We start from the raw sequence: 24,285 nt of genomic DNA, 5'->3' as shown, positions 1-24,285 counted from the left end.
GGAACTTTATTCAGGGTAGCACTTAAACATATGCACTAAGTCATTAAGCATGCATTAAGGCCAATGTTTATCTTTAAAATTGGTGGTACTTAAGTATTTCTTGATGCTTGCCCAAGATGCATAGTTTTGATTTTTCATTCATATGGTTAGTATTACAGTTATTTATTTAAAGGCCTGTCTAGCTGACTAAAGTGAGGAAAACTTGGCTTAAACACAGAATAGTGTTTTAATTTTACTCAAACTCCTCTGTTGTAGTGGTGCATGTGTATGTGGAACAGGATGTAGGCACGGGAGAGGAATATTCTTTTGGGGGAAGGGAGTGCCTTTAAAATAATTTAAAGATTTCTGTAGTACTGTTTGCAAACCTGCTATGAAAATTATTGCTTTCAAAGACAATTGAATAGACAATATCAAGAAGGACAGTAAATTATCAACTCTTAAATTGTTTTCAGACATTATGTAAAGCCATGTAAGTGAGTCCAAAAGAACAAAATAAATCTTTTGCTCTGTCAAGGGCTTTAATGCAAAAGCAAGTGGTAATTCAGAAAGATTTTGAATAATTCTTACGTTATAAAAAAATACTGGTTTTACTTGTGGCTTTCTTTTGAAGCTGCTATTCTAATCCTATGTGTATCAGGCTATATTTATTATTCAGGACTAAATCCATGTTTAACCCGGTAAATCTTTTTCAGTAATAAGCATATAATTACATTTCATAGTTATTATGGTAATTCACAAATCCTATTGTAAGACTCCACAAATAATCAAATAGAGCAACATTTTGTTAGACAAGTTCTACAGAGACATTATGAAATTATCTGTATTTACATACTTGAATCACCGCAAGTAGTGTATTCAGATTTAGATAGCCAACATGTAAAAGTCTAAAGCTTCAGTGTTTTAACTGTATTTTGTAAATATCAAATCATAATATCCTTCAGTCCTCAGCCCTTCTGCAATGTAAGCCACTTCTTTAGGAGCTTGCTAATAAACGCCAAAGTCCTTTTTTCTGTATAAAGAGATAAAGTATGCATCGCCAAATAATAAAATGTATGTTGCATAAACTTATAAAGTTACAGTGGTGGTACTGAGAAGATGCTTTCTGTCCCTAATTTGTGGGGGTTTTTCCTGGGCTTTTGCCCTTTCTTGCAGCAGATAAATTATGAATTTTATCAATTTTTCATGTAAGACACATGGAAACTGAAAAATATTTGCTAAGAAAGTATGTGGCTATATTATGAATATATTCACATGGAAAGAATTAATTAATTTGTCATTTTGAGAAATAAATTCTAATATTTTACTCTGTTTTAGAAGGAGTATGAACATTAAGCCAAATCAACATTCGTAGGCTAATTTATACATAATGAAGGTATGGCAGATCTGGAGCATTTATAATGAGGCCAGAGTTACTACCCTTCTTTAAAATATGCTGGTTAAAAGAGGTACATGCTAAAGATAAAAAAGCTAGGATACATGATCAATAAAGCAGAAATGTGAGCAAGAAACTGATAAAAGACAAGTATGTGTCTTTGGTAGACATGTGAATGTTTATATTTAATTTCTTCTTATTTTATTAAATATTTACTTTTGCTGACAAAACTATTCTGCTTTAGCCTGTTTGGATCACAGATGCTTTTCTTTTTTTAATTCTAATTAGACACTTGGAATACAGAGACTACTGCTGAATGAGACACCAGAGCCTTTGTAAATGAACATATATTAGACACCTGAAACGGTGTTTCTTCTCAGATGCCAAATGGGAGAGGTGACAAAGTTGAACCTCAAAAACCAAAACAACAAACCCCAAACCCAAGATACCAAAAAACCTTGCTACCAACCAACAATAACAAAAAAACCACCCTCCCACACATGTTGTGCATTGATAGAAGCAAGCTGTGGACTTCCATGAAAGGAGTAGCTTGTGCTTACGTCTTCCCTGTTTGAGGAAAATGGCAGTGCTGTGAAGAACTGTCAAGTTTTATAAAGTTAAAGGTCTTTGTCTTTGCTTTCCAGGGAACTTTGTTGTGTGAGGGGGGTGGGGTGGGTGGGTGTGTTCATTTTGTTATGAAAACCATTTCACTGAGGGGATAACTTTTCTCTGTGTAGTAGATCTGTTTTGATCTGAGGCTTAGCATGCTAACTTTCTTTTCAGCACAGCTTGTCAGATCAGATTCTCTGCTTTTCTTTGGCATCATCCAGTTCATCGTCCAAAGCTGTGCTTTTAGTTGTCTTGGCATTTAAGAACATTTTCCAGCTCTGCCACTGGCTGACTCAGCCAGTCTCTCTGGCTGAGAGAATTCTTGCTGTTATTTCCTAATACAGAATTGATGTGAAAACACTATTACTTGTGATTTTAATCTTAAGGCTAAGTGACATCTATACGAACGACAAAGCAACTTTTGATTTTGGCAAACTTAATTTTTTGTTTTGCACTGGGAAACTTCAGGGACTTTCTGGTATGTTCCTAAGTAATAAATCTTTGAGGAAAACCTCAGTCTCATTCTTTATTCAGGCAGGTAAGCTTTTATAGCTCAGTATTTTGTCTAATAATGGTGGAGATTGTAGGAACAGATCTTTATGGCTTACTGTGTTGTGGATTTATATATTCTAGTTACTGACTTTTTATATCCCCAGATAGGTGAACACTTAACACCTATGTCAAATAGCAGAGGTGAGCTACTACTTCGCTATTCTGATATTTAATGCAACAGATTTGGAGAATCAGTGCCCAATATTTTGGATTGTCATGTTTCTGGCATCCCTTTTCAACGGATGTGCTGAGGCTATTTCTTTCAGTGTAGCCTAACTACTTTTTCTGTCCTCATGCTTTGCATAATCTCTTGAGTCTGTTTAAGAGGTATGAAAGCAATTAGTTTTTTACTTTGGGGAACTTCCTGAATAATAAGTAAGGTAACACAATATGTGAAGAGTTGGGTTATAACAGAAATTCATTTGACCTGTGTCAGGGGACCAGTGGAACTTTCAGTGTTGCTCAGGGGGTTACATGTTTGATTGCTGGACTTAAATCGAAGATTTTACATTAGTATAATTTGTCAGATGTCTATGAGTAGAGAATCAATGTGAATTTGCAGTTCTGGGAAGCAAAGTGGCATTTAGGCACTTTTCTGTCAAATGAGTCCATGCAGTGTTTCTTGTGTTAATTTACTGCTACGTCTGTCTTTTTAAGTGGGCACCTGTCCATGTCAGGAGCTTTCGCTGTGGTCCCTAGAAAATACTGTGTATATGCCTGTGTTACTTTGGAAAGCTCAGGAACAAGAACTATTACCATGTAATTTCTCCTTTGAAGAAGCTAAATTTTAACTGGCTGAATGTTTTACATTTCAGATAGAAAACTAATCATTATTGTGAAGTGAATTTACTTTCTGTTTCTGGTTTAGTAGCTGTTACTTCTACAATGGTGTTTTACATTCAGCAGCAATTTAATCTCTGATTAACAGACATAACACGCATACTGGCATCCACATAATTATTATAACAAAGCAAATAGTTCTGCACCCTTCATATTCATGGGCTGATTGCACTGTCATTAAGCAAATTTCTGTTTTAATAGATGCTGATCATTGTCTTTCTTTAGGAATTAATTAAAGTTCTGGGTTTTTGGGTTTTGGGTTTGGTTTTGTGTTTTTTTTTTTTGAAGACACTGAAAATTTATAGTATATAAAAAATACTAGATAACCTATAACAATGGGATTTTGCTTTTTTCCCCCAGGTATGAATGCTGCTGTGCGCGCAGTAGTACGCATGGGAATCTATGTAAAAGCCAAAGTGTATTTTGTTTATGAGGTTAGTTTTTGTTTTATTCATTCTGTATTTGTCTTCTGACTATACTTGAGTTTTTGCACAAACTTCATGGAGAGTGAATAGTATAAATTAAAAAATGTTATAGATGTCATTCCCTTTCATCATATCAATGTTTTATTTTGTATTTTTTTTTATTTTTATGGAAAGTACTTTTTACAAGGTATATGCTAAAACTATTTAATTTAAAAGTAGTTTTTAAAATATATGGAATTCTTCATGTATCACCAGAAGCTTGAAAATACTGAGAAAACCAGAGATGGTTGTCATCTAGCAGTGAGCTATGTATTTGTGTACTTGTTAGATGTTTGGCCTCAAATACTGTACTTCATAAATACCTTCCTAAACCTAGTTAAACTACTAATTCTTAAACCTCTGACTTTCCCCCAGTCCATTTTCCTAGGGTATGATAAGGATGTGCCATCACTTTCATTTCACAGATTACACAACTTTTTTTTGGTCAAAAGTACTGTCAGGCTGGTGCCATCTTTCCTGGCTTATAGGTAGAAAGCTGTAACTGAAAAACCTCCAACCAACAAATGAAAAAGACCCCACCAAAAAACCCTGCACCGTTAGTAGTGTGTCCAGACATCAGAATTTTGTGGTTGAAGCTTATGACGGCATGTGCATGAATACTGAAAACTTCTGTAACAATTATTTGATACAAAAAAATGATGAGACAAGTTTAATGTAAATTCTGTGTCTTACTGGAAGACTAGACTAAGTTATAGTTAGACTTCTGCCTGAAGGACACTTACAGTTTTTTATAAAATTTGAGGATTAAACAATACAGTAAATAGATTTAGCAAGAAATCATTCTGTTCACAGTGGAATTCCTGTACAACTCCTTAGAAGTTTGAGATGATTACAAATCATAATAAACGTTTGATATGGGGCAAAACTTGGTAGGCAATATTCCTAGCAAAATGTAGTTTTAATGTTTAATATAAAAATGCGTAGTACTAGAATTCATAGAAGTGCTAGGAAAGTACTTTGGTTTTAGTTTTCCGCATGCAAAATATACAATTTAGCTTTAAAGGGTAGCTATTTATCCATTTTCTTTCTGTCTGCTTATTCCTATAGCTCATTTACTAAAGAGTTGTGAAGTGTATTGAAATGCAAATAAGCAGAGCACTGTGCTCCAAAATTCTTTTGTACTACAGTGCTACAGCAAGTAGCTCTGAATACTTAGTGTGTGCTAATTACATGGCCAATCTCTAGAATTCCTTCAGTGTTCCGGCTGTTTTGCAGGCTTGCTGAAATGGGTCAGATACTTTTGTGGAAATGAGGGGGGTTTGGCTGTCTTTAAAGGCCAGAACTTGGAATTTTTTTAATTTTTTTTTTTAAAATTTCTGTTTAACTTAAGAGTTACCATCTTTGTAGTTCATTTTACACTATGTTTACTTTTGTGACCTTTTAAAAACTGTTTTGTATTGCACAGTGTATTCAATGATAAATTTCCAGAGAAATTTGGATATTTCTGTTTTTCTGAACTTGGCAAAATTACACTATTTCAATTATCGTGTTCCTCTGTTAATTGCTAGAGTTTGCAAATGTGAAGTCACAGATATTTCTGAATGAAAATCGATTGTAAAAATCAAGTCAGTGTTGGAGTTTTGAGTTTCCATTATATATTGTCATTCTATCTTCACTGTAACAGTGTAGTCTGGGAGAAAAATGTATATTTCACTGAAGGTATGGGTAATAGCTCTGAAAGAGATCTTTACTTCTAGATTAGTCCATTCAGTTCTGTTTCAAGAAGTACTGGATGCTGAGGTTTTTTTCCTCTCTGACTTTGTCAATTAAAATATGAAGTCAGTTTTCTTTCACAATGCATAAAAGTGCTTCAGAGAAACACTGTTGCAAGCTTTGCAATGAAACAACTATTTAATTTCAGCACCTTGAAATAAGAAACAGGTACAGGTGACAAGTGTAGTGAAAGGTAAAAATCTTAGGGTAAGACTTGTTACTGATGATGTCTATTGTAAGCCTTTGCATAATACATACAGAGGAGATGTATTTTTGTATATTCTTGAAGTTATTTAATACTTTTAATAAGGTCCTAAATTACAATTTAGACTTCAGTGTGTTAAGCAATGAGAATAGTATAATTTTAGCTTACATTTTTGAGTAGTCATTTTAACTAAATGCACACATGATGAGGTGAAGTGATACTTGTGTTGAAGCTGCTCTGAAAAAGTGAAGAAAAAAACTGAAGTGGCAACATCCGAAAGGTGAAAAATGTTTTCTTATTTGGAGCCAAAAATGGAGTTAAAGGTCTCAGCCTTTTCAAGCCTACTTAGCTCTAGTTATACACTCTTTTTCTCCTGTAACTTTCTCTGTCATAAGAACTTTCTTTGCACTATAAAACCACCTGTCTCCTACAGCTGAGGCCAAAATTAGTTCCATATTCTAAGTAAAACAGTAACCCTATTTTCCTTTTATTTCCTAACTCCATTTTGCTTCATTTTGTGATGAGACAGATTACCAAGATAAATAAATAATAATTGGCAATGAACTAGATATAAGTAAATTTCTAGCATTTTTTAAGTTGGATTTGCCAAAGCCTGAAGAAAGAAACAGATAGATATTGGAATTCATGGGCTATTTGGACATACTTTGGTTCCCCAAAAGGAAAAAAAAACAACAAAAGAAAACAACAAAAAACCAAGCCTCATGTGACAATTTAAAACTATAAAATAGTTCATATAAAAACTATATTATATGTATATATAATTTATATAGTTTATAAAAAACTATAATTCGATAGATATAAAATAAAAAAAAGTTGTATCTTAATTCATTGAAATTAGCACATTCGAAAATTTTGCTATTCGTGGAAACAATGCTTAGTCTATACAGTTGCCCTAGTTTCCTATTTTATTCGTGTTAACATCTTTTAGTATTTAATTTTAGTATATAAACAGTCTGTATTCACCATCACTGACTAGTATCACATTATTCCTCAAGTCTACCCCAATCTGAATTAAAATTTGAATACCCATGGACTTACTTTATTCATGCTGTGAAAATCTAGGAGATGGAAGTACATGTAAAAGTACCAGGCTGCTCTAAGAGGCTAGTTTAAATTTTTTCACTAATCAGAAGTGATTTAAGTTGGTTTTGTGGTGGTTTTGGGGGGTTGTTTGTTTTTTTTTTTTTTAACCTTCTTTTTAATTGAGAATGAGAAGAGAAAGTGATGCCTCTCATTTATGGCAATTCATTTTAGAAACTGAGGTCTTAAATATTTATACAAATAACCTGCCCTTTTTCCAGGATTGAAGCACATAGTTCCCAGTGGATGCGTGTTCTTACTACTAAGCTATGGAACTTTTAGATTCTTCATCTTGATTAAGAGTCTTTTTCTCAAGAGGCCAGCATTGGAAATGCAATGGTACGGCAGTCACGGATTTCTGTGAGGAAAACTTCATGTCTTTTATGTGGTGGTTTGTGCACTCAGTGATGCTAGTATTTTACGTTGTCGAGCGATAGCTAAAAAAGCTCAGTAAGTAAACTTAAATAACTGTTAAAGCCCCAAATGTCTCATATGTAACGTATCAGAAGATGGCTTGTGTTTTTTTTAAAAAGCTTTTGGTTTTATGGTTAAGACTGGAAGCAAAGTTTGCTGTCTCTGCCACTCTCTCCAGGAGTTACAGTGCATATGCGTGTACCCTGTGAACATATGACCCACAGGGAATTTCCTCTTGTTCATCTTTCAATATTCAGATTTTGGGTAGAGGAAGGAATAGGCATAAAATGGGGTTGATTTTTCAAGTCTAGTGCTTGCTGTATTTTTTTTGACCATTTACTTTTTTCCATTCTTGCCCTATAGTTTTAGTATCTTAGAACTCAAGCTACTGTTTTTAGAATCTACATAAGTTTTGTTTAAAATGTAAATTGACAGGTTCCCACCCTCTTTTTATTAAGGTCTGTATCAGTAACCAGGCAATTGTAACAGTGTCGAATTATTTGATAAAATATTTCAAGTTAAATTCCACCTTTAAAATGGATTGCCCAGTCCCCAAATTAGCATCAGTGTTTAAATAACGAAAATGATAAATGGAAATCTTGATCATTATTAGTACTTCAATATAATTAGTCATCTTTTTTTTCATATAGCTTTTCTAGAAACCTGTTTTAAATCTATGTCTTTTGTATCTCTTAATGGTATGGAAAAACAGTGAGGAAATTTTAGCTACATTGTTCAGAGCTAGCTTACATACACTGCTTGGCAAGCAGAACTGAGTTAGGAGAAGCGAATATAACAGTTAAAATGGATCAGACCTGTTCAAAAAGCTCCCTATCTTACATTGTAGCGGGAGGAATTGTTAATACAGCCCCTGTTCTTGCTTCTCTACACAGAGAAAGTAGAGCTGATGTGGACTCCTGACCAGAATGCACTTTAAAGGTGCATGATGCAGGAGTCGGTCATAGCTCATCCTTAGCCTAACTATAAGGTCTTTAAAATCTTACAGACAATTTCAAATAGTAGTGTATCCATTTTCTTTTCCCTGTGTTTTAGATTTGTTAATAAAAACGAATAGGGAATTTTCATCCATGAGTCTCATAATATGTATATAATTACGTATATATTTACTGTATATAATAGTTTCTTGGCTGCACTTTATTTTTTCCTCTCAAGTAAAAATGGAGGGCGCGTGTTTTTGTCAGCTTATAGTGCAGCTTACTATAGTCAGTGTTACAAAATGAGTAAGGATGCAATGTCAGGCTATTCTTTCAGGTTTTGTTGCCTATGAATCTTTGTGTTATTGTAGTTGCCAATAGGAACACCAATAAGAAAAGCTTTCAGTCCATTACCGAGTGATGTAAGGAACATCATGTTCTTTGCTTTTAAAAAAACCACCAAACAAAAAAACAAAATGGCAAGCCTGTGGTAAATGAACTTAGTAATTAGCCTTCATCAAGCTCAGTTGGATCCACTGGAATGATTCTGTCTGAGGATCTTTGCACTTTATCCGAGAGGTGTTTTTTTTATTTTTTTTTTTTAATTTGATATGTAGATTAAGCATTATTTCTTTTCCAACTTGCTCTAATTTTGAAGGAATTGTGCAAATAATGTCTTAGCTTCAAGGCAGTATGTGTATACATTAGATACATTTCGAAGTTATCTGGAGAGTGTACAAAATATGGAAAAGATCTGTTGAATGAGAAATTAGAGACATAGGTCGTTTTCCATCTAGCTGTTTCTTTACTATTTCTTTTTACTTATGTAAATTATTAGTCAAGTCTTACTGAGCAGAAACTTCTATGCTTTCACCTTGGAATCTGTACTAGAATCCTAGAAAGCTTAATTTGAGTAACTCATACTTTTGCTGAGTCCAGGTTATCTTTATATTGTTATCCTATCATGCTAGTGAGGGATTCCAAGTATGATGTAATATACATAGCTTTTTAAGCCAGTGTAGGCTTAGTACATTTCCAAGTTATTGCTTACTGGATAAAATCTACATATACTCTGGATTGTGCCAAAGTAAGCGTCTCCAGTTTATAATGTCAGTTTTGCTGTCTTCTATTTCTAGTTCCACCTGACTTCTTATTTAGAACCCTAAAACTAAGTATGTACAGTCTTGCAAGAACTGCATACAGAAGAAAGATTAACTAATTGTTCCTCAGCATGATTATCCATATGTACACATTATTTAAAAATGGAGACATAAACATTGTCATTTTTATTTTTGCTTAGTGGTTTTTTGTTTGTTTTCTTTAATGTAGTGTGTTTGGGTTTTGGGGGTGTTTTTTGTTTTGGTTTGGTTTTTTGTTTTGTTTTGGGTTTTTTTTTTTCCTTTGGATTTAAATAAATGTCAAAAATTTGAATGGTAACCCCAGTTTTATTCTGGTGTCTGTATAAATGAGTTTTTTTCAGGTTAGAACTTTGCTGTTGTTTTGGGGTTTTGGGGGGGGGGGTTGTTGTTTTTTTTTTTAAATTTAGTTTTCACAATATCACCTAATGGAAAATAATCTGTAATTGTCAATATCTTTCTGCTTGTATTTATGCAGAGAGTTAATAAAGCCAGGCATAACAAAACCCTTCAGCTGCTTCCTGGATAGTTTCCTTCTTTCAAAGTGTAGTTCTTTCCATATTACAGCATGCATTTGTTTCTGAATACCGTTTGAGTTAAGGTATTAAGGTTTTCTTAAATGCATCACTAAAAATTGTATTTTTCTACTAAATTTCTTTCATCTATTTATTGTGTGACTGCCTCCGAAAAGAATAAAGATTATGTGACCTGATCTCTTCTTTGTTTATGAAAAATTTTTGGTTGTTGCTTTTTGTTTTGCTTATATCTACCTTGGGAGAAAAAGTGTACAAAGTGTTACAGAGGTAGATTTATTTTTTTTCCTAAGATCATGACTTCAGGCTGAGGTTGTGTTTTTAGGAAACAATTTTATAATGCTTTTCAAAGTTCTTCTTTGTAGTTTAAAAAAAACAAACAAAAACAACTGAAAATTGCCATTCTAGTTCATAAGTTGTGTAATCTGTGTAAAGTATTACTTTATCTTGAAGTTGTCTTTGGAACTGATCTTTTAGGGAGAGGGTTTGTTTTGTCCCTCCCTGCCCCCCCCCCCCCCCCCCAATGTGATACCTGCTTGAATCTTGTTTCATTTAAATTGAGTATTTTTTCATTCAGTGTTTTAATTACTTAAAGTTGCATCAAAATATACAAGGTGAGTATTACTGCAGTGGAAATATTACAGAGTTTATCAGATCAGACTTCTGAAATACTTTTTCTCTTTCAGGGTTACCAGGGAATGGTTGATGGAGGTGATAATATTGTAGAAGTTTCATGGGAAAGCGTTTCAAGTATCCTGCAAGTGGTAAGTGTTAGGTGGTAGGATCCAAACCCTCTGTCTTTAAACAGGGAACAAAAATTCCTGATCCAAGCAACCACTGTATTATGGATTCAAATTCTGCAATGAGTGAGTGACCAGCACACACCACTTTTAGCAGAGCCTCATTTCTATAGTATGGACATTTGACATTTTCTAAAGATCTTTGTGTGGTCTTTTATTTGGTTCTCAGAAATAATCTTGAAAACCTTTGTCCTAGATTTTCAACATTATATTTCATTAGCCTCCTAAAGCCATATTGACAAGGCTATGTTTAATAAAAAGACACTATAGGGCCAAAATATGAAACAACTGTGTTTTGTAAGGCAAGAGTTTTCTTACGAAACCCTCTTGGCTTTCTGTATAAGTGGATTTAGAATTATAGTAATGGGCGTAATTACAGTACAGTTCTCTGAAGCTCAAATAATACCAGTGACTTTGTACATTTATATTATAACGTTCTGCAACGTGGCCATTTGGATCTCCTGACACTTTTCCTCAGCATGGTAATATTGTTACCTCTTCCAGAACAGATGCTATGTTTGGTGAAGAGGCCTTACTGCTTGCCAAGCTTTCTGAAAACTACATCCAGGTGAAGCGTGGGTTTCTTTGGAGCTTTCTGTAAAGCTAATAGAAAGCAGTCAGCAGAGAGACAGATAGATGATTTTTTATTATTATTTTTTTTAAACAAACAAATACCCTGGAATACTGTTTAGATATTTTGTCCACATATGCTTAGGAATTTTGTTGTGTTTTTTTTAATCCCTTGTCTATGTTGTAGAATCTGTAATCATAGAATCATAGAATATCTCAAGTTGGAAGGTACCCTTAAGGACCAAGTCCAACTCCCTGCTCCTCGGAGGGCTACCTAAAAATAAATCATATGACTAAGAGCATCATCCAGACGCATATTATGGTTAAGAGAAAATTGAGATGTCATGGCCAAACCACAAAGGAGCATGGGCAGGAGCAGGATGTAGGCATACTATACATGTACATAGCATACATAGTGTAAGAAAAACACCTTTCTAAGCTTGATTGCTAGGAATTCAACAGACCAACAGTGACACTGAGAATGCATCTTAAAGAATGTGTTTAGTTGTTTTGATAAAAAGATTTTTCAGCCTAACGTATAGTTCTGTTTAATCAGAATAAATTGTAGTATGTCGTTTCAAATACATAGTCTCTTCTCCACTTTCGATTATGTTTTTTGAAGTATGAAAATATCTAGTTTAGATATGTTTTTTAGTCTTGTTTGTTATTTTTAGAACATCTCCATGCGTACACTTCTGCTTTTTTGCCTGTGGAGAAAGCTGAACTGCATCTATTCCAATATTTGGGTTTTTTTTCCCTTCCACTAGCAGCTGTTGTGTATTGCAACATAAATGGTAAAATAGTGCCTGGGACTGGCTTGAGAGCCGAAATGCCTGTTGATAGGGCAAATCATATCAGTACAGCCTCTACAGATTTGAAGCTCAAATTTAGATTGGCATGGCTGATTTACTATAAAGTGAAGGAAATGTTTGTGCAAAAGTGAGGTAATCGTCTCCTGATTTGTTTGCAGGGAAAAAAAAATTTTGCAGTCTTAATTTCACTTTTTACTGTGACTATAAATAAGGCAAAAATTAGACTTTTCTTCAGCCACTGAACAACATAAACACAGAAGATGTTTAAATGACTTGTTTTCAGCAAGATGCCCCACAACTTTCAGTGACAGGATGCTTCAGTCTTTTTTTTTTTTTTTTTTTTTGAAAATAATGACTTCCATTTCTGGAAGAAGTTCCTTAAATCGTATCACTAAATACAGTCAATAATTACTAACCCAGAAAATTTGGCATTAGACTGACCTATAAGGCACTAAATGTGGATGCAGTTCTTTCATAATTCTGTAGAATGACAATAAATGCTAATTTTGAGCTTTAGGGATACATCTTCTCTGTTATTGTTTATATATTTCATGATATTAGGGGGAAAACCATCATTCTTTGAAGCAAATTTATCTACATACTTAACTACTTAGTAGTTTTTACTATTTACACTTTTACTATTGTCATCACATGTAAGTAACAATTAGATAATTTGTTGGAATGCTACTGAAATTAAACACAAATCATTTAACATTTTCCATCAAGAGTAGCTCTTTATCAGTCATTTTTTAGTGGTTTTTCACTGTTGTGTGTATCTACTCTTGAGAACATAATTTCCCACAGGTTTGATAATTCTTTGTTTTTCATTCCTTTTTACTCACTGTAAAATTAAAGATGGAGGTTATACTACAAAATAACCATTCATCAATAATTAGTCTTTAAAAAAATGCAGTAAATTACTGGATTATAAATTAAAACTGTTATACTTCCTTTTTCTAGGGAGGTACAGTTATTGGTAGTGCACGCTGCAAATCCTTTCGTACTCGGGAGGGCCGCCTCCAGGCAGCCTACAACTTGGTTCAGAGAGGAATCACTAATCTTTGTGTGATTGGCGGAGATGGTAGCTTAACTGGTGCCAATCTGTTCCGTGAAGAATGGAGTGGACTTCTAGAAGAACTGGCACAGAAAGGTAAGTTTGTGTATAGACCCTTTAGACTGCTAGTCCAATCTCCAGGGAAGCTATGTACCCTAACTATACATACACAAACTATATCCACAGGATATTTCTTAAGTTCAAAAATCAAATGCATAAATTCTAGGAAATTGCATGGTTCTTTGTAAGGTAACAGGTTTTTATTTCTGTACATCCTCTCTTATATACCATAAAGGTTCAAAAAGGCCAAATAAGTTACTGGGCAACAGTCTGTGTGGCTTTTCTCCCCCATTATGAATCATTTTCAGGGTCTGAACTTTGACCATTCTACCTGAAAAACCCTTTGCCCTCATATCCATACTAAGATGATAATTCCTTCCCTACAATGAGCCACACACTTGGTTGTTATTAAATCATGATGCTTTCCTGCCTCTATGTCACTGTTTAAGATCAGAACATTAAGTGGCTGTTCCTAAAAGTGCATCCAGCCCAGTAGTTGTCTTTGATAGCATTCAAGAGAATGGATAGGGAAGAGTAAAAGAACAGAACAAGCCTAAATAATGCTGTGTTGATGCTATATTTTATTCATAATACAGAAATACTCTGATAGGTTCCATCCATTTCTGTCTTCAGGCTTCCTGAACCAGATGCTGTTAAGCAGTCCTTAATGAATTTCTCTTCCATGAATGTATACAGTCTCCTTGAAAGCACACAGATTTTTGCTGAAAACATTGTATAGCAAGGGGTTCTACAGCTTCACTGAATGATGAAGATTGTGAAGAATCTTCTGTTAATTTTGATCCTGCTGGCTTCTAGTATCATTTGATGTCCTATAATTTTTGTGTTAGAACAAACAGTGAATGATCAATCCTGCTTCCTCTCTGCATGCCACTTGAGATTTTACAGCTGTCTTATTTTCCCTTCATCATCTCTTTTTCTAGATGGAAGAGTCCTAGTTTGCTTAGTTGTTCCTTATATGTAAGTTCTATACCTTTGATCATCTTTGTTGCCCTTCTCTGAACCTTTTCCAGTTCTACCATGTCCTTTTTGAGGTGGGGAGGACCACAACTGCACCCAGTATTCAAGATGAGGGCAAACCATGGATCTACACAGTAGTATAATGATCTTTGTTTTGTTCTCTATTCTTTTCCTAATATTTTCTAATATTTTGATTTTTTTGATTGCTATTGAGCATTGAAGCTGATTTATTAATGAAAACAGCATTATATTATTATTATGCTGAAAATACCATTATTTTATTTGTGATGTTAGGGTGCACTTTTCATGTGTATTAATTTACATTTATCTACAATGAATTCCATCTGATACTTTACTGCTCACTGTGTCTTGCTAGTCTTCTTCATTTCTTCTCAGACACTCCATACCTTTAGAACCCAAATAATTCAGTTTGATCAGTAAACTTCGGCACCTTACTGCTGATTCCCTTTTCTAGGTTATTGCTGAGTATGTTGAACAATGCAGATCCCTGTAGAGCTCCATTGGTTACCTTCCTCAGATACAAGAACTTGCATTTACTACTGCCCTCTGTTTCTTATTTTTTTTACTCTGTTTCACATTATTTATTCTATGCAAAAGCCTTCTCTCTTATGCTGTGGCTACTTAGTTTCCTCAAAATCCTTTGGCGACAGACCTTGTCAATGGCTTTTTGGAAATCTAAGTAGAATATGTCAACCAGATATCCCTTATTCATGTGATTATTAAGTCACCTTTGGAACTCTAGGAAAGGTTTGTAATGCATGGTATACATTCATAGAAAACATTTTGATTCTTCTTCAGAGTGGTGTATTTATCTTTATGGACTTTAGTCATATTTTTCATTGTGTTGTCTACTATTATCTCTAGTATAGACATTAAACACACTGATATATAGTTCTTGAATCCCATATTAAAAATTTGGCATTGTATTTACTACCATACCATCCACAGATACTAAGGTAGTTTTAAGCACTTAAGCAGCTATGGTATTTCATCCTTGAGATCCTTTAGAACTCTTGGATGATTCAGCATTTTCACTGATGTCTTGGGAGACACAGACTAAGACTTAGAATAGGGGCTTTTCTATTGTATTTGCTTATTAATCATGAAATCAGAGCCTTTCAGTGTTGCAGAAGAGAAGTCTTCAAAAGTTTAATGCTGTTTTTTGATTTTTACATATGCTCATAATCACATCCAGTTGCATCCTTTTACTTCTTTATTGCATGTCATACACTGAGACTACAATTTGAGTGCTATTGTTTAAATCCAAATCATCAATTTTAAGGTTGGTTACAAAACATGTTGATCTGTTGACACTTTGAAATGGACTGAAAAGCTCTTGTTTCCCTCCTTACTGTAAGGAGTTCTATGCAGGATTCTTTTGTTTGGTTGTTTGGCTTTTGTTTGTAGTTTTGACTAACCTTGTTACCTAAAATATCTAAACATAATTTAATGTTTGGATATGTTTAATTTACAAAAGTAGAGCACCCAAGCAATATGTCCAAAATGTTTAAAAAGAAAAAGAATCTTACAGGTCTTTCTCTGGATACTTCTTTACAGGAAAGATTGATGAAGAGGCTGTTAAGAAATATGCTTACCTTAACATTGTGGGAATGGTTGGATCCATAGACAATGACTTCTGTGGCACTGATATGACCATAGGCACTGACTCAGCCTTGCACAGAATCATTGAAGTTGTGGATGCCATCATGACTACTGCTCAAAGGTAAATTATGCATGTTATAGAAAACTATAACAAATATACAGTTGTTTACGCTTCAAATCTTAAGTTTTTTATTGCCATACAATAGTGGAGGATATAAGTTAATTTTAAATAGAAGTTAGGTAACTGGTATTTGTAATTTCTAGAGTGGGAATAAAAGCTCTTTTTGGCTGCATCTTTCAAGTGTCTCGGTTTCTTTTTTTCTTAGTAATTTTTTTCCCATCATTCCTGTCATGGCAGGACTTCAAGCATCTGATTGTAGAGGCTGCATCAGCCTTAGGGACAGGCTTTGTTTTTTTGTTTTTAGTCTTTCCCAGACATACTGTTCTAGAGAAAATCCAGTCATACCTTGAATAGTACGAAGTAGCATCTGCTTGTATATAAGCTTTTCCTAGGTAAATCTAAGCAATTAAATGATTTTTTTTTTTTTTTTTTTAATACAGCGATATCATTACAGTTCTTAACTATGGTTCTGCATCACTTACATTTCTAGTAAATGTTCACCTCCTCTCTCCTAACTGCTGTTACATGTTTTAGATGAAAGTAGTAGTGAAAATGAATTATGCATTGGAAGATACATAATTTTAAACATTGTTTAATACAGCCTTCCATTTTGCTAATGATTTCTTTGTTTGGTAAGCATGGTAAACACAGGCTATTTCCTGATATAAGGTTCTGATTTCAAGAATTTGGACTGGATTTTTGAGTTGCAGTATTACAGTTGTTTTCTTATTTTTACAGCCATCAGAGGACATTTGTTCTGGAGGTTATGGGGAGACACTGTGGGTATGTATTGTCTTCTGCAGTTTGTGTCTCATACAGATGTAATTATGAAAGATCAGGAAATCTGAACCATAAATGTCTAATCATTTTTTATGTTTATTAGGTATCTAGCTCTTGTTAGTGCCTTAGCCTGTGGTGCAGATTGGGTTTTTATTCCTGAATACCCACCAGAAGAAGGATGGGAAGATTCAATGTGTGTTAAGCTTTCAGAGGTAATTTATTACTATGTTTGGGATTCCCCGAAGTCTTTGCAGATATTTGTCTGAAAACAGTGATTTAAAAACATGATCAGGGCTTTCAGCAAGTCTTTGCTTCTGGTGTCACAGATAGTGCTATTTGATCTTAAAAGAGCTTTTTTTCCTGCATTCTGTGATTGTTTTGAAGAATTATTATGATCTACTCTAGTGATTACATAAAACTGTTCCTATACAAGCAGTGTGTGTACCTCTCCTTGTTAATTTGTTATAAGACATTTCACTTCATCCATGAGAAGACCTGTAGGAAGATAAAATGTGTGTGAACTCTGAAGTGATCAAGTATAAAAAATATTTCCTCAAATCCTAGCAGCTTAACGTATAGCAATTGATTATAAAATTGTGCTGTAAATGTTTTCTTTTTCTTCATTATATGGATGTTCTTTTATTTTTATTATAGAATCGTGCACGAAAGAAAAGGTTGAATATTATTATTGTAGCTGAAGGAGCTATTGACTGCCACAACAAACCTATAACATCAGAGAAGGTTAAGGATGTAAGTGTCAACATCCCTATGACACACTTGCTGTTTTACCCTTATGATGGGGCTTGTTACTAACAATAACATTCCTGTAAAATGAATCTGTTCCTGTAGTTTATCACACAGTTTGTTGGTTGTGGTTTATATTTGTGCTTTATTACCTAAATCCGTAGTCTACTTAAGGGGGAATTATTTCAGTGACTGTTAATTAGAACCTTTTCTCCTTGTAATAGAAGATAACAGTCCAAAGCACCTACTTTATAGGTGCCTTAATTGATAGAGATTCTGAAATCAGCTCAAATCAATGATTATAATCCTGTTTACCTTATATTTCTTGTAAAATTTTAATGATGGTCTGTTTCATAGTGAAATAATACTGTCTACTTGGGACAAAGTCTTGTCATTTTTTTCTAAACGGTTGCTTTGCCAAAAATTTCATTAATGTCTAAGATAAAGAAAAACTTTTGAGCTGAAATTATTCTGCTTTTCTTGGAAAGGGTCCTGTTAGAAAAGAAGCTGAAAAATAGTCATTGGCAGGACGGAGCTAAGACACTTTGACTTTACCTGGGGCTTATCTGTCCTGTGACTATGAAGTTTTGTTTTCCATAGCTGTCAGTTTGAGAGTGATCGTTGACTCTTAATTCAGAATTGCAGTTTTACAAAGTAGAATTTAGCACCAAGCGGTGTTAAGTATGCATGTTGCAGATAGTGTTTCTTCCATAAAAGCGTAATAGCTACTTGCTTGCTACAAATTTCAGCCAGTTAAAACATTCAAAAACTATAAATACCAGGGATAGAAGATTTTGTAAGTAACTTCTAAATTTTTTTTCTACTTTATGGTATCCATTACTTATTCCTAACCTTACATGCTCACTGAAGATGTATTAATAAAACATGTCTTTCTGTGACTTCAGATTTGGTACATAACAGGAAATGGAAAGAAAGCCTGACTGAATGAAATAGTTTTATTACTATAATTTTTACTGCAAATTGTAAAAGCCTTGTCAATTAAGGTTAAAAGTAATCTTCACTAAAGTTTTACTCACAATCTTTTGGGATGTGTAATCTTGCATGTAGGTGAAATGTGGGCTGAAAAAAACCACTGTAACAGAACTTCTTTCAGGTATTCTAATTATAATATTTAGATCTGTTTTTTATAAGACTGGGGACTGCATAATGAAGCCATTGTAACTGTAGCTAAAGCATTGCAATCTAAGCCGCTGTTTTGCCATTATTAAATAAAATGTTCCTTTAGATTAGGAATGTGGAGTTTAGTTCTAGGTTAGGAATAAACTAAAGGCTGGCTTAACTTTTATAGTCTTTTCGTTACTGTTGACATACTAATGTATAGCGTACATGGCATTATTCCAGTAGCACATAAAGCAGAGTAATGCTAACACATGCATATATAAAATAATGGTGATAATAAACCCACTATATTTTGAAATTCTTTGTAGCTTGTGGTTCAGCGGCTCGGTTTTGACACCCGAGTAACTATCTTGGGTCATGTGCAAAGAGGTGGAACCCCTTCAGCTTTTGACAGAATTTTGGTGAGTGAACCTAAAATAATTACTCATGGCACTACATAGTACAACTACATTTTGATTATTTATTTGGGGGTGTGGTGGTTTTTTACCTGATTAACTTGACAAATTCAACTATTATCTCACATTAACTGTCTGAATAGCTCAAATTCAGAATAGTGAAGCACTTCATGTAAAGGAATCTATATTAGGATTAAAAAAGCAAAGCTCAAGAACAATTACCCATACTTAAGGGTATTAAACAGCCTGCAACATTTTCATCTACCAAGGAATAATTGTTTTCAGCTTGAATTACAGAGAAATCATGACCATTTCTGTGATTGGAATCCTTGTGCTTTTATGTGCTTGCTTGAACATTCAAACATTACCTATTTTCAGGCAAGTCGTATGGGCGTGGAAGCTGTGCTTGCCCTTTTAGAAGCTACTCCAGCTACTCCTGCCTGTGTCGTGTCCCTTTCTGGAAACCAGGCTGTCCGTCTGCCTTTGATGGAGTGTGTGCAGATGGTGAGTTTCTGGCAAAAAGCCAATTTATAGTAATTCGTTAACTACAACAGACCACTGTGTACAATAATTGTCTGTTGTCATTAAAACACTGATGGGAATGTGTGCAGCACTTTCCCACATTTGGGAATAATTAATTTCATGTGTGTTTTCTATGTGTTATTACTTATTTGTGAACAATCAACAAACAAGAAAAACATATATTTTTAATTTGTTTTAAAATTTCATCTCATCTTTTTATTGCTACAACAAATTCTTCAGATGCTTGCATCCATTACACATCATACACGAGTCAACTTTTGGTTCAGCTTAAACTGGGGGGGGGGAAAAAAGCCAGATACATCGATTTTTTTTTTTTTTTTTTTTTTTTTGTCCCAGGAAGGCTTTAGTTGTCTGTTTCTACTTTGTTCTTCCTCTGTCCACTGTAATTTATGCTACGATAAGAGGTAGCTCATAAATTAATGAAATGTCAATATTTCTTTTTTTCACTTTGGAAAGCTATTTCAGAATAATCTATTTACTGGAATAGATTAAATAATTTCCTGTGTTTTTTAAACATATTGAGTAATCAACTTTTTTTTTCAAGACTCAAGAAGTCCAGAAAGCCATGGATGAGGGAAGATTTGTTGAGGCTGTGAGGCTTCGTGGAAGGTATGGCCAATAACTTGTATCAATTTTTTTACTCTAGGAAAGTTGAATTGCTTTGCTATTCTGCTGGCACTTGACATTTTATTTTAGATAATTTAATATCCATGTGTTTTTGTGTATTTGAGAATAATAGAGGAGACAGAAGAGTTGCTTAAGTAGAATAATTGAAATTCTTATCTGCATAAAAACATGCAGAACAAAGAAAACTGTAATTCGGTACTGTGTCAGAATAGTGATGGACACTAGTAGGCTACCTATTCACAAAGAAAAAGCTGCTGTGTTGTATGAGCTGACTGGTAGCAACCATATGTTTGTTTATTCAAGATTTTGAGGCCAATCCCGTGACCTTGTTTGTAAGTAGCTGGTAGTGTTCCAACAGTAATGTTTGAGGGAGACATTCGGCCCTCTTATTTGTCAACAGAGTATTTTCTGTTTCAAGTCACTTGATAATAAAATGCTTTATCCATGATCTGTAAAACTAACTTGCCAGCTATATAGTTATTTTATATTTTCTATTATCTTAAGGGATTGAGTATTTTCTAGTGTTCTCTCTTTTTCCATTTTTTGTTGTTTTGTATTTGTAATAACTTTGCTGCTAATATTGCATACCTATTTTTAAAAGCTTCTGAAAAATTCAAGCGTTTCTTTAAAATAAGTTGAAAACTTTACTATTTTACTTATCTTATTTACTTATTTATTTAGGAGCTTTGAAAACAACCTTAACACCTACAAATTACTGTCGCACAAAAAACCAGATGCCGAGCTTCCAAAGGTAAAGGGGGGTTTTTCTGAGTGTGCAATGCTGCTTTGGGGTATCTTAACAAATAGTATTTTTCTTCTTTTCTCCCCCTCATCCCGCCTTTATACTCTCTCTTCAAACCTAAAATAAAAATCCGTTAAATATTATAATGGCAGAAAGATGCTTGCAACACACAACTTTATTCTAATAAAAGCTAACTTTTTTTAAAGTGAAATACCTTTCTAACTAGAAAATTTCCTGCTAGACAGTTTCTTTCTCTCTTGGGTGTGTGTCTGGTCCTCATAGTTACTGTTATGCCCTCTGTTCCTTAACATGAAGAGAAGGAAAGGTGATGTAATCATGATTAAGAGGGTGGATTTTTTATTGTGGTTGTTTTTGGTTTTGTTTCAAAAATAAGGACCTAAGTTTGACCTTCAAGAGATCAAAGAATTCATGATTTTTTTGGTAGATAGTCAACATTTGCTTTGCCAGATCACATGTTTGTTTGCTTTGGGTGTTGTGGGGCTTTTTTGTTTGTTTGTTTTATATAGATATATATACCAATGCAAATTTAGGACTGTTAGCACTGGGCTTTTGTATTTTGTTTTAAAATAGTTTTGCCATATCTTTTTGTGATGGATGGCGTTAGAAGGAAATGTAGGCCACTTGTAATTATTAACTACTTGGATTTGGCCACACTAGGTAAATCTTTGTGCTTCAGTAAAAGGGGTTGCATGGGGATTAAAAACTGGATGAAATGTGCATGTCACAGGAATTGAGGAAGAGGCTAAGCTGATCAGATCACTAGAGCCTACTGACTGCTCTGCTTCAGCAGTGTTGCTGCACACGTATTTTGCTGGTTGTGCTTCCTTTGCGTTTTTCTACAATCCTTTGATTGTGCCAGAGCTAAAAAAGAAATCGTACATGTTCTGTTTCGGGTCTCCTTTTTTGTTTTGTTTTTTTCTTTCTTTTTTTTTCCTTTTATTGAAAGAGATTCCATGATCATTACCTAACAACCGTTCTGTTTTTTTTTTGTTTTGTATTCCCATCTTCCAGGATAAAGCTAATAACGTCTAGTTCTTCCACAGTACCAAATTGTTACGCTTCTGTCATGTTAATAGCTATAAGCAATTCAAAGGTCATCGAGCTGACCCTAAAGCATGATGAATTTTAGTTTGTAAGCTAAGGCTGTCAAAGTTTCTTGCATTTCACTTAAATAGTTTGCTATTATTTAAATTCTGTTTGCTAAATTCATACAGAGTGGTTAAAATTTACCAAAGGTCAGGCATGTAAAGTTTTAATTCTTTACTTACTTTTTGCTCTCAGTATTAATTTTGAAGCTGTAAAAATAAAACAAAATTAATAAAATGCAGTGCCTTCTTAATCTTTTGGTAATGGATTATATTTTTATCGGTTGTAAATCAACACTTATTGATATCAGTGAAACTGTATCGATTTAGACTAGCTGACCATTTCTTAATCAAAGACAGTGGCCTGTGACTTATCTGGAAATAAGCTTTCCATTTCAAGGAATACTTCATGAACAGAAGATCTGCATTTCATGCTCGGCAGTTAAAATTTAATCCAAAGATGTTTACTAGCATTCTACACACAGTAGCACTCTTGCTTTGTTTACCCTTACAGTGCACACTTTTTCTATTATATTTTCCTTTTTAATGCAAGTATTGAAGTTTTTTCCTCTGGGAAAGAATCCATGATCTGAATGATATTGGATTTATCAGTTTAAAGTAGTAATTCAGTTGAAGAAAGTATTCTTAATTTGAAAACTCTTGTGGTTTTAGAGTTGTGGCTGTTGTAACAAGACAGAAGTTTTTAATAGTATTTTGTAGCTAGACTGTGTGATTTTGGCCACTTGTGTTCAGTCTGTAATGCTTACATCCATTTAGATGTAGTTGTTTTATCTAGAGTACAATTGACAACAAAGCAATATAAATGGGGACTAAATGCATAGGTATGGAATACATATTATATACCAAAATACTTATTATTTCATGTTATGTTTTAAATAGAACCTTCTCTTGTGGTTTAAATTACAAAAGTATATTTGATATCTCAGACTTTTCCATTTGAGTAGATTAGTTGCCCACCTGGGATACTCATTAAACTTGGGGAGACACTGTATATAAGCACAGTTACTTTGAGTCATTTGGAAATGCTTTAAAACCTGCCATAATCTGAAAAATGTATGGTATTGTGAAAGATGCTGAGTGCTCCTGTTTACTACTATATTGTCAGCTGCTCTAAAAACCTGGACAATACTTTAGATTAAAAGTTGTCATCTGTTTCACTTTACATGATACTGATGATATACACCTAACTGCTATGTGCTAGAATTGGTTCCTATTCTTTTCTTGGCTGGGTGGTTTTGCAAAATACTGCTTTGATAACATGAAACTGGTTGAATAACGCAAGATATTTTATGTTTCTGGAACCTAGCTGAGCTATAATATAAAAACCTGAATAACTTAATCTGAAAACCAAATAAAAATGTGATAAAGTCTTATTTAAAAACAAACATTCTTTTTTAAACTGTTTGTTTATATGTGGTCTTTTGCAAATGGGGAAATATGTTTATGCACCTTGTAGTTAACTTCAAATTTTTGATGGTTTTAGGGCCTTTGAAATTCCTTTCCTACATTCCAACATTTAGCAACTGTGTATGATGGAATAATTAACCATGGTGTAGAACTTAAAGTGCTTATTAAATATTATTTTTCTCTTGCAGACTAATTTTAATGTGGCAGTTTTAAATGTTGGTGCCCCTGCAGCTGGAATGAATGCTGCAGTGAGGGCTGCAGTGAGAGTTGGCATAACTGAAGGCCATAAAATGTTTGCTGTCATTGATGGATTTGAAGGTTTTGCTAGAGGGAAGGTCAGTATTGCATATGTGCATTACATAGTAGTATGTACCCCTTCCGACACCATGACCTTTGTTTATGTTCTTAGAAGGTATGTTATGTCATAACTGTGTGGGAACTGATTCTGTAAGCTCTTTTTTATTTCATAAAGATATATAAAACCCAAATTGTTACTGTATTCCTCAACTATTCAAGTCTATAGATTCATTTATCTTAAGTATTGCTAATCACATGCTGCAGAGCTACAAAATTAGTCCAGATGAATCCTACCTTCAAATTTTGGTTGATGTTTAGCATATGATAGGTTTTCCACAGAATAACAGAAGAATCATTGATTCTGTGTCATGAGTTGTTGCATCTGTGTTTCTTTGCTATAAAAAACTTTGCAGTGGTGCTTGTCGGGGGAGGAAGGTTATCCCCAGGTGAGTTAGATTCTTCTGTTCCCCTGTTTTAAATGTTAAGGATCAGTTGGTATACTGAGGAGAAACTGGCTACAAACTTATGATTTCTAAGCCTAGCTGGAGCCTTAGGTCCCAAAACTAGCTT

At 34.0% G+C, this 24,285-nt stretch overlaps 1 protein-coding gene across 3 annotated transcripts in view; it reads left to right on the top strand.

Moving 5' to 3' along the window:
* Positions 1 to 24,285, top strand: part of PFKP (phosphofructokinase, platelet) — a 47,200-nt gene that overhangs the window by 5,335 nt on the left and 17,580 nt on the right. For all 3 annotated transcript variants that reach the window (XM_049798086.1, XM_049798085.1, XM_049798087.1), the window contains exons 2-13: positions 3,734 to 3,807; positions 10,582 to 10,659; positions 13,038 to 13,227; positions 15,748 to 15,913; positions 16,652 to 16,696; positions 16,797 to 16,905; positions 17,348 to 17,443; positions 18,886 to 18,978; positions 19,351 to 19,476; positions 20,060 to 20,124; positions 20,824 to 20,893; positions 23,607 to 23,753. In XM_049798086.1, the coding sequence (XP_049654043.1) occupies positions 3,734 to 3,807; positions 10,582 to 10,659; positions 13,038 to 13,227; positions 15,748 to 15,913; positions 16,652 to 16,696; positions 16,797 to 16,905; positions 17,348 to 17,443; positions 18,886 to 18,978; positions 19,351 to 19,476; positions 20,060 to 20,124; positions 20,824 to 20,893; positions 23,607 to 23,753 (1,259 nt within the window). The remainder of the gene's footprint in view (positions 1 to 3,733; positions 3,808 to 10,581; positions 10,660 to 13,037; positions 13,228 to 15,747; positions 15,914 to 16,651; positions 16,697 to 16,796; positions 16,906 to 17,347; positions 17,444 to 18,885; positions 18,979 to 19,350; positions 19,477 to 20,059; positions 20,125 to 20,823; positions 20,894 to 23,606; positions 23,754 to 24,285) is intronic.

This window comes from Accipiter gentilis, chromosome 4 (assembly GCF_929443795.1).
Source record: "Accipiter gentilis chromosome 4, bAccGen1.1, whole genome shotgun sequence".
Classification (NCBI taxonomy): domain Eukaryota; kingdom Metazoa; phylum Chordata; class Aves; order Accipitriformes; family Accipitridae; genus Astur; species Astur gentilis.
This window is presented reverse-complemented; position numbering and strand designations above follow the sequence as displayed.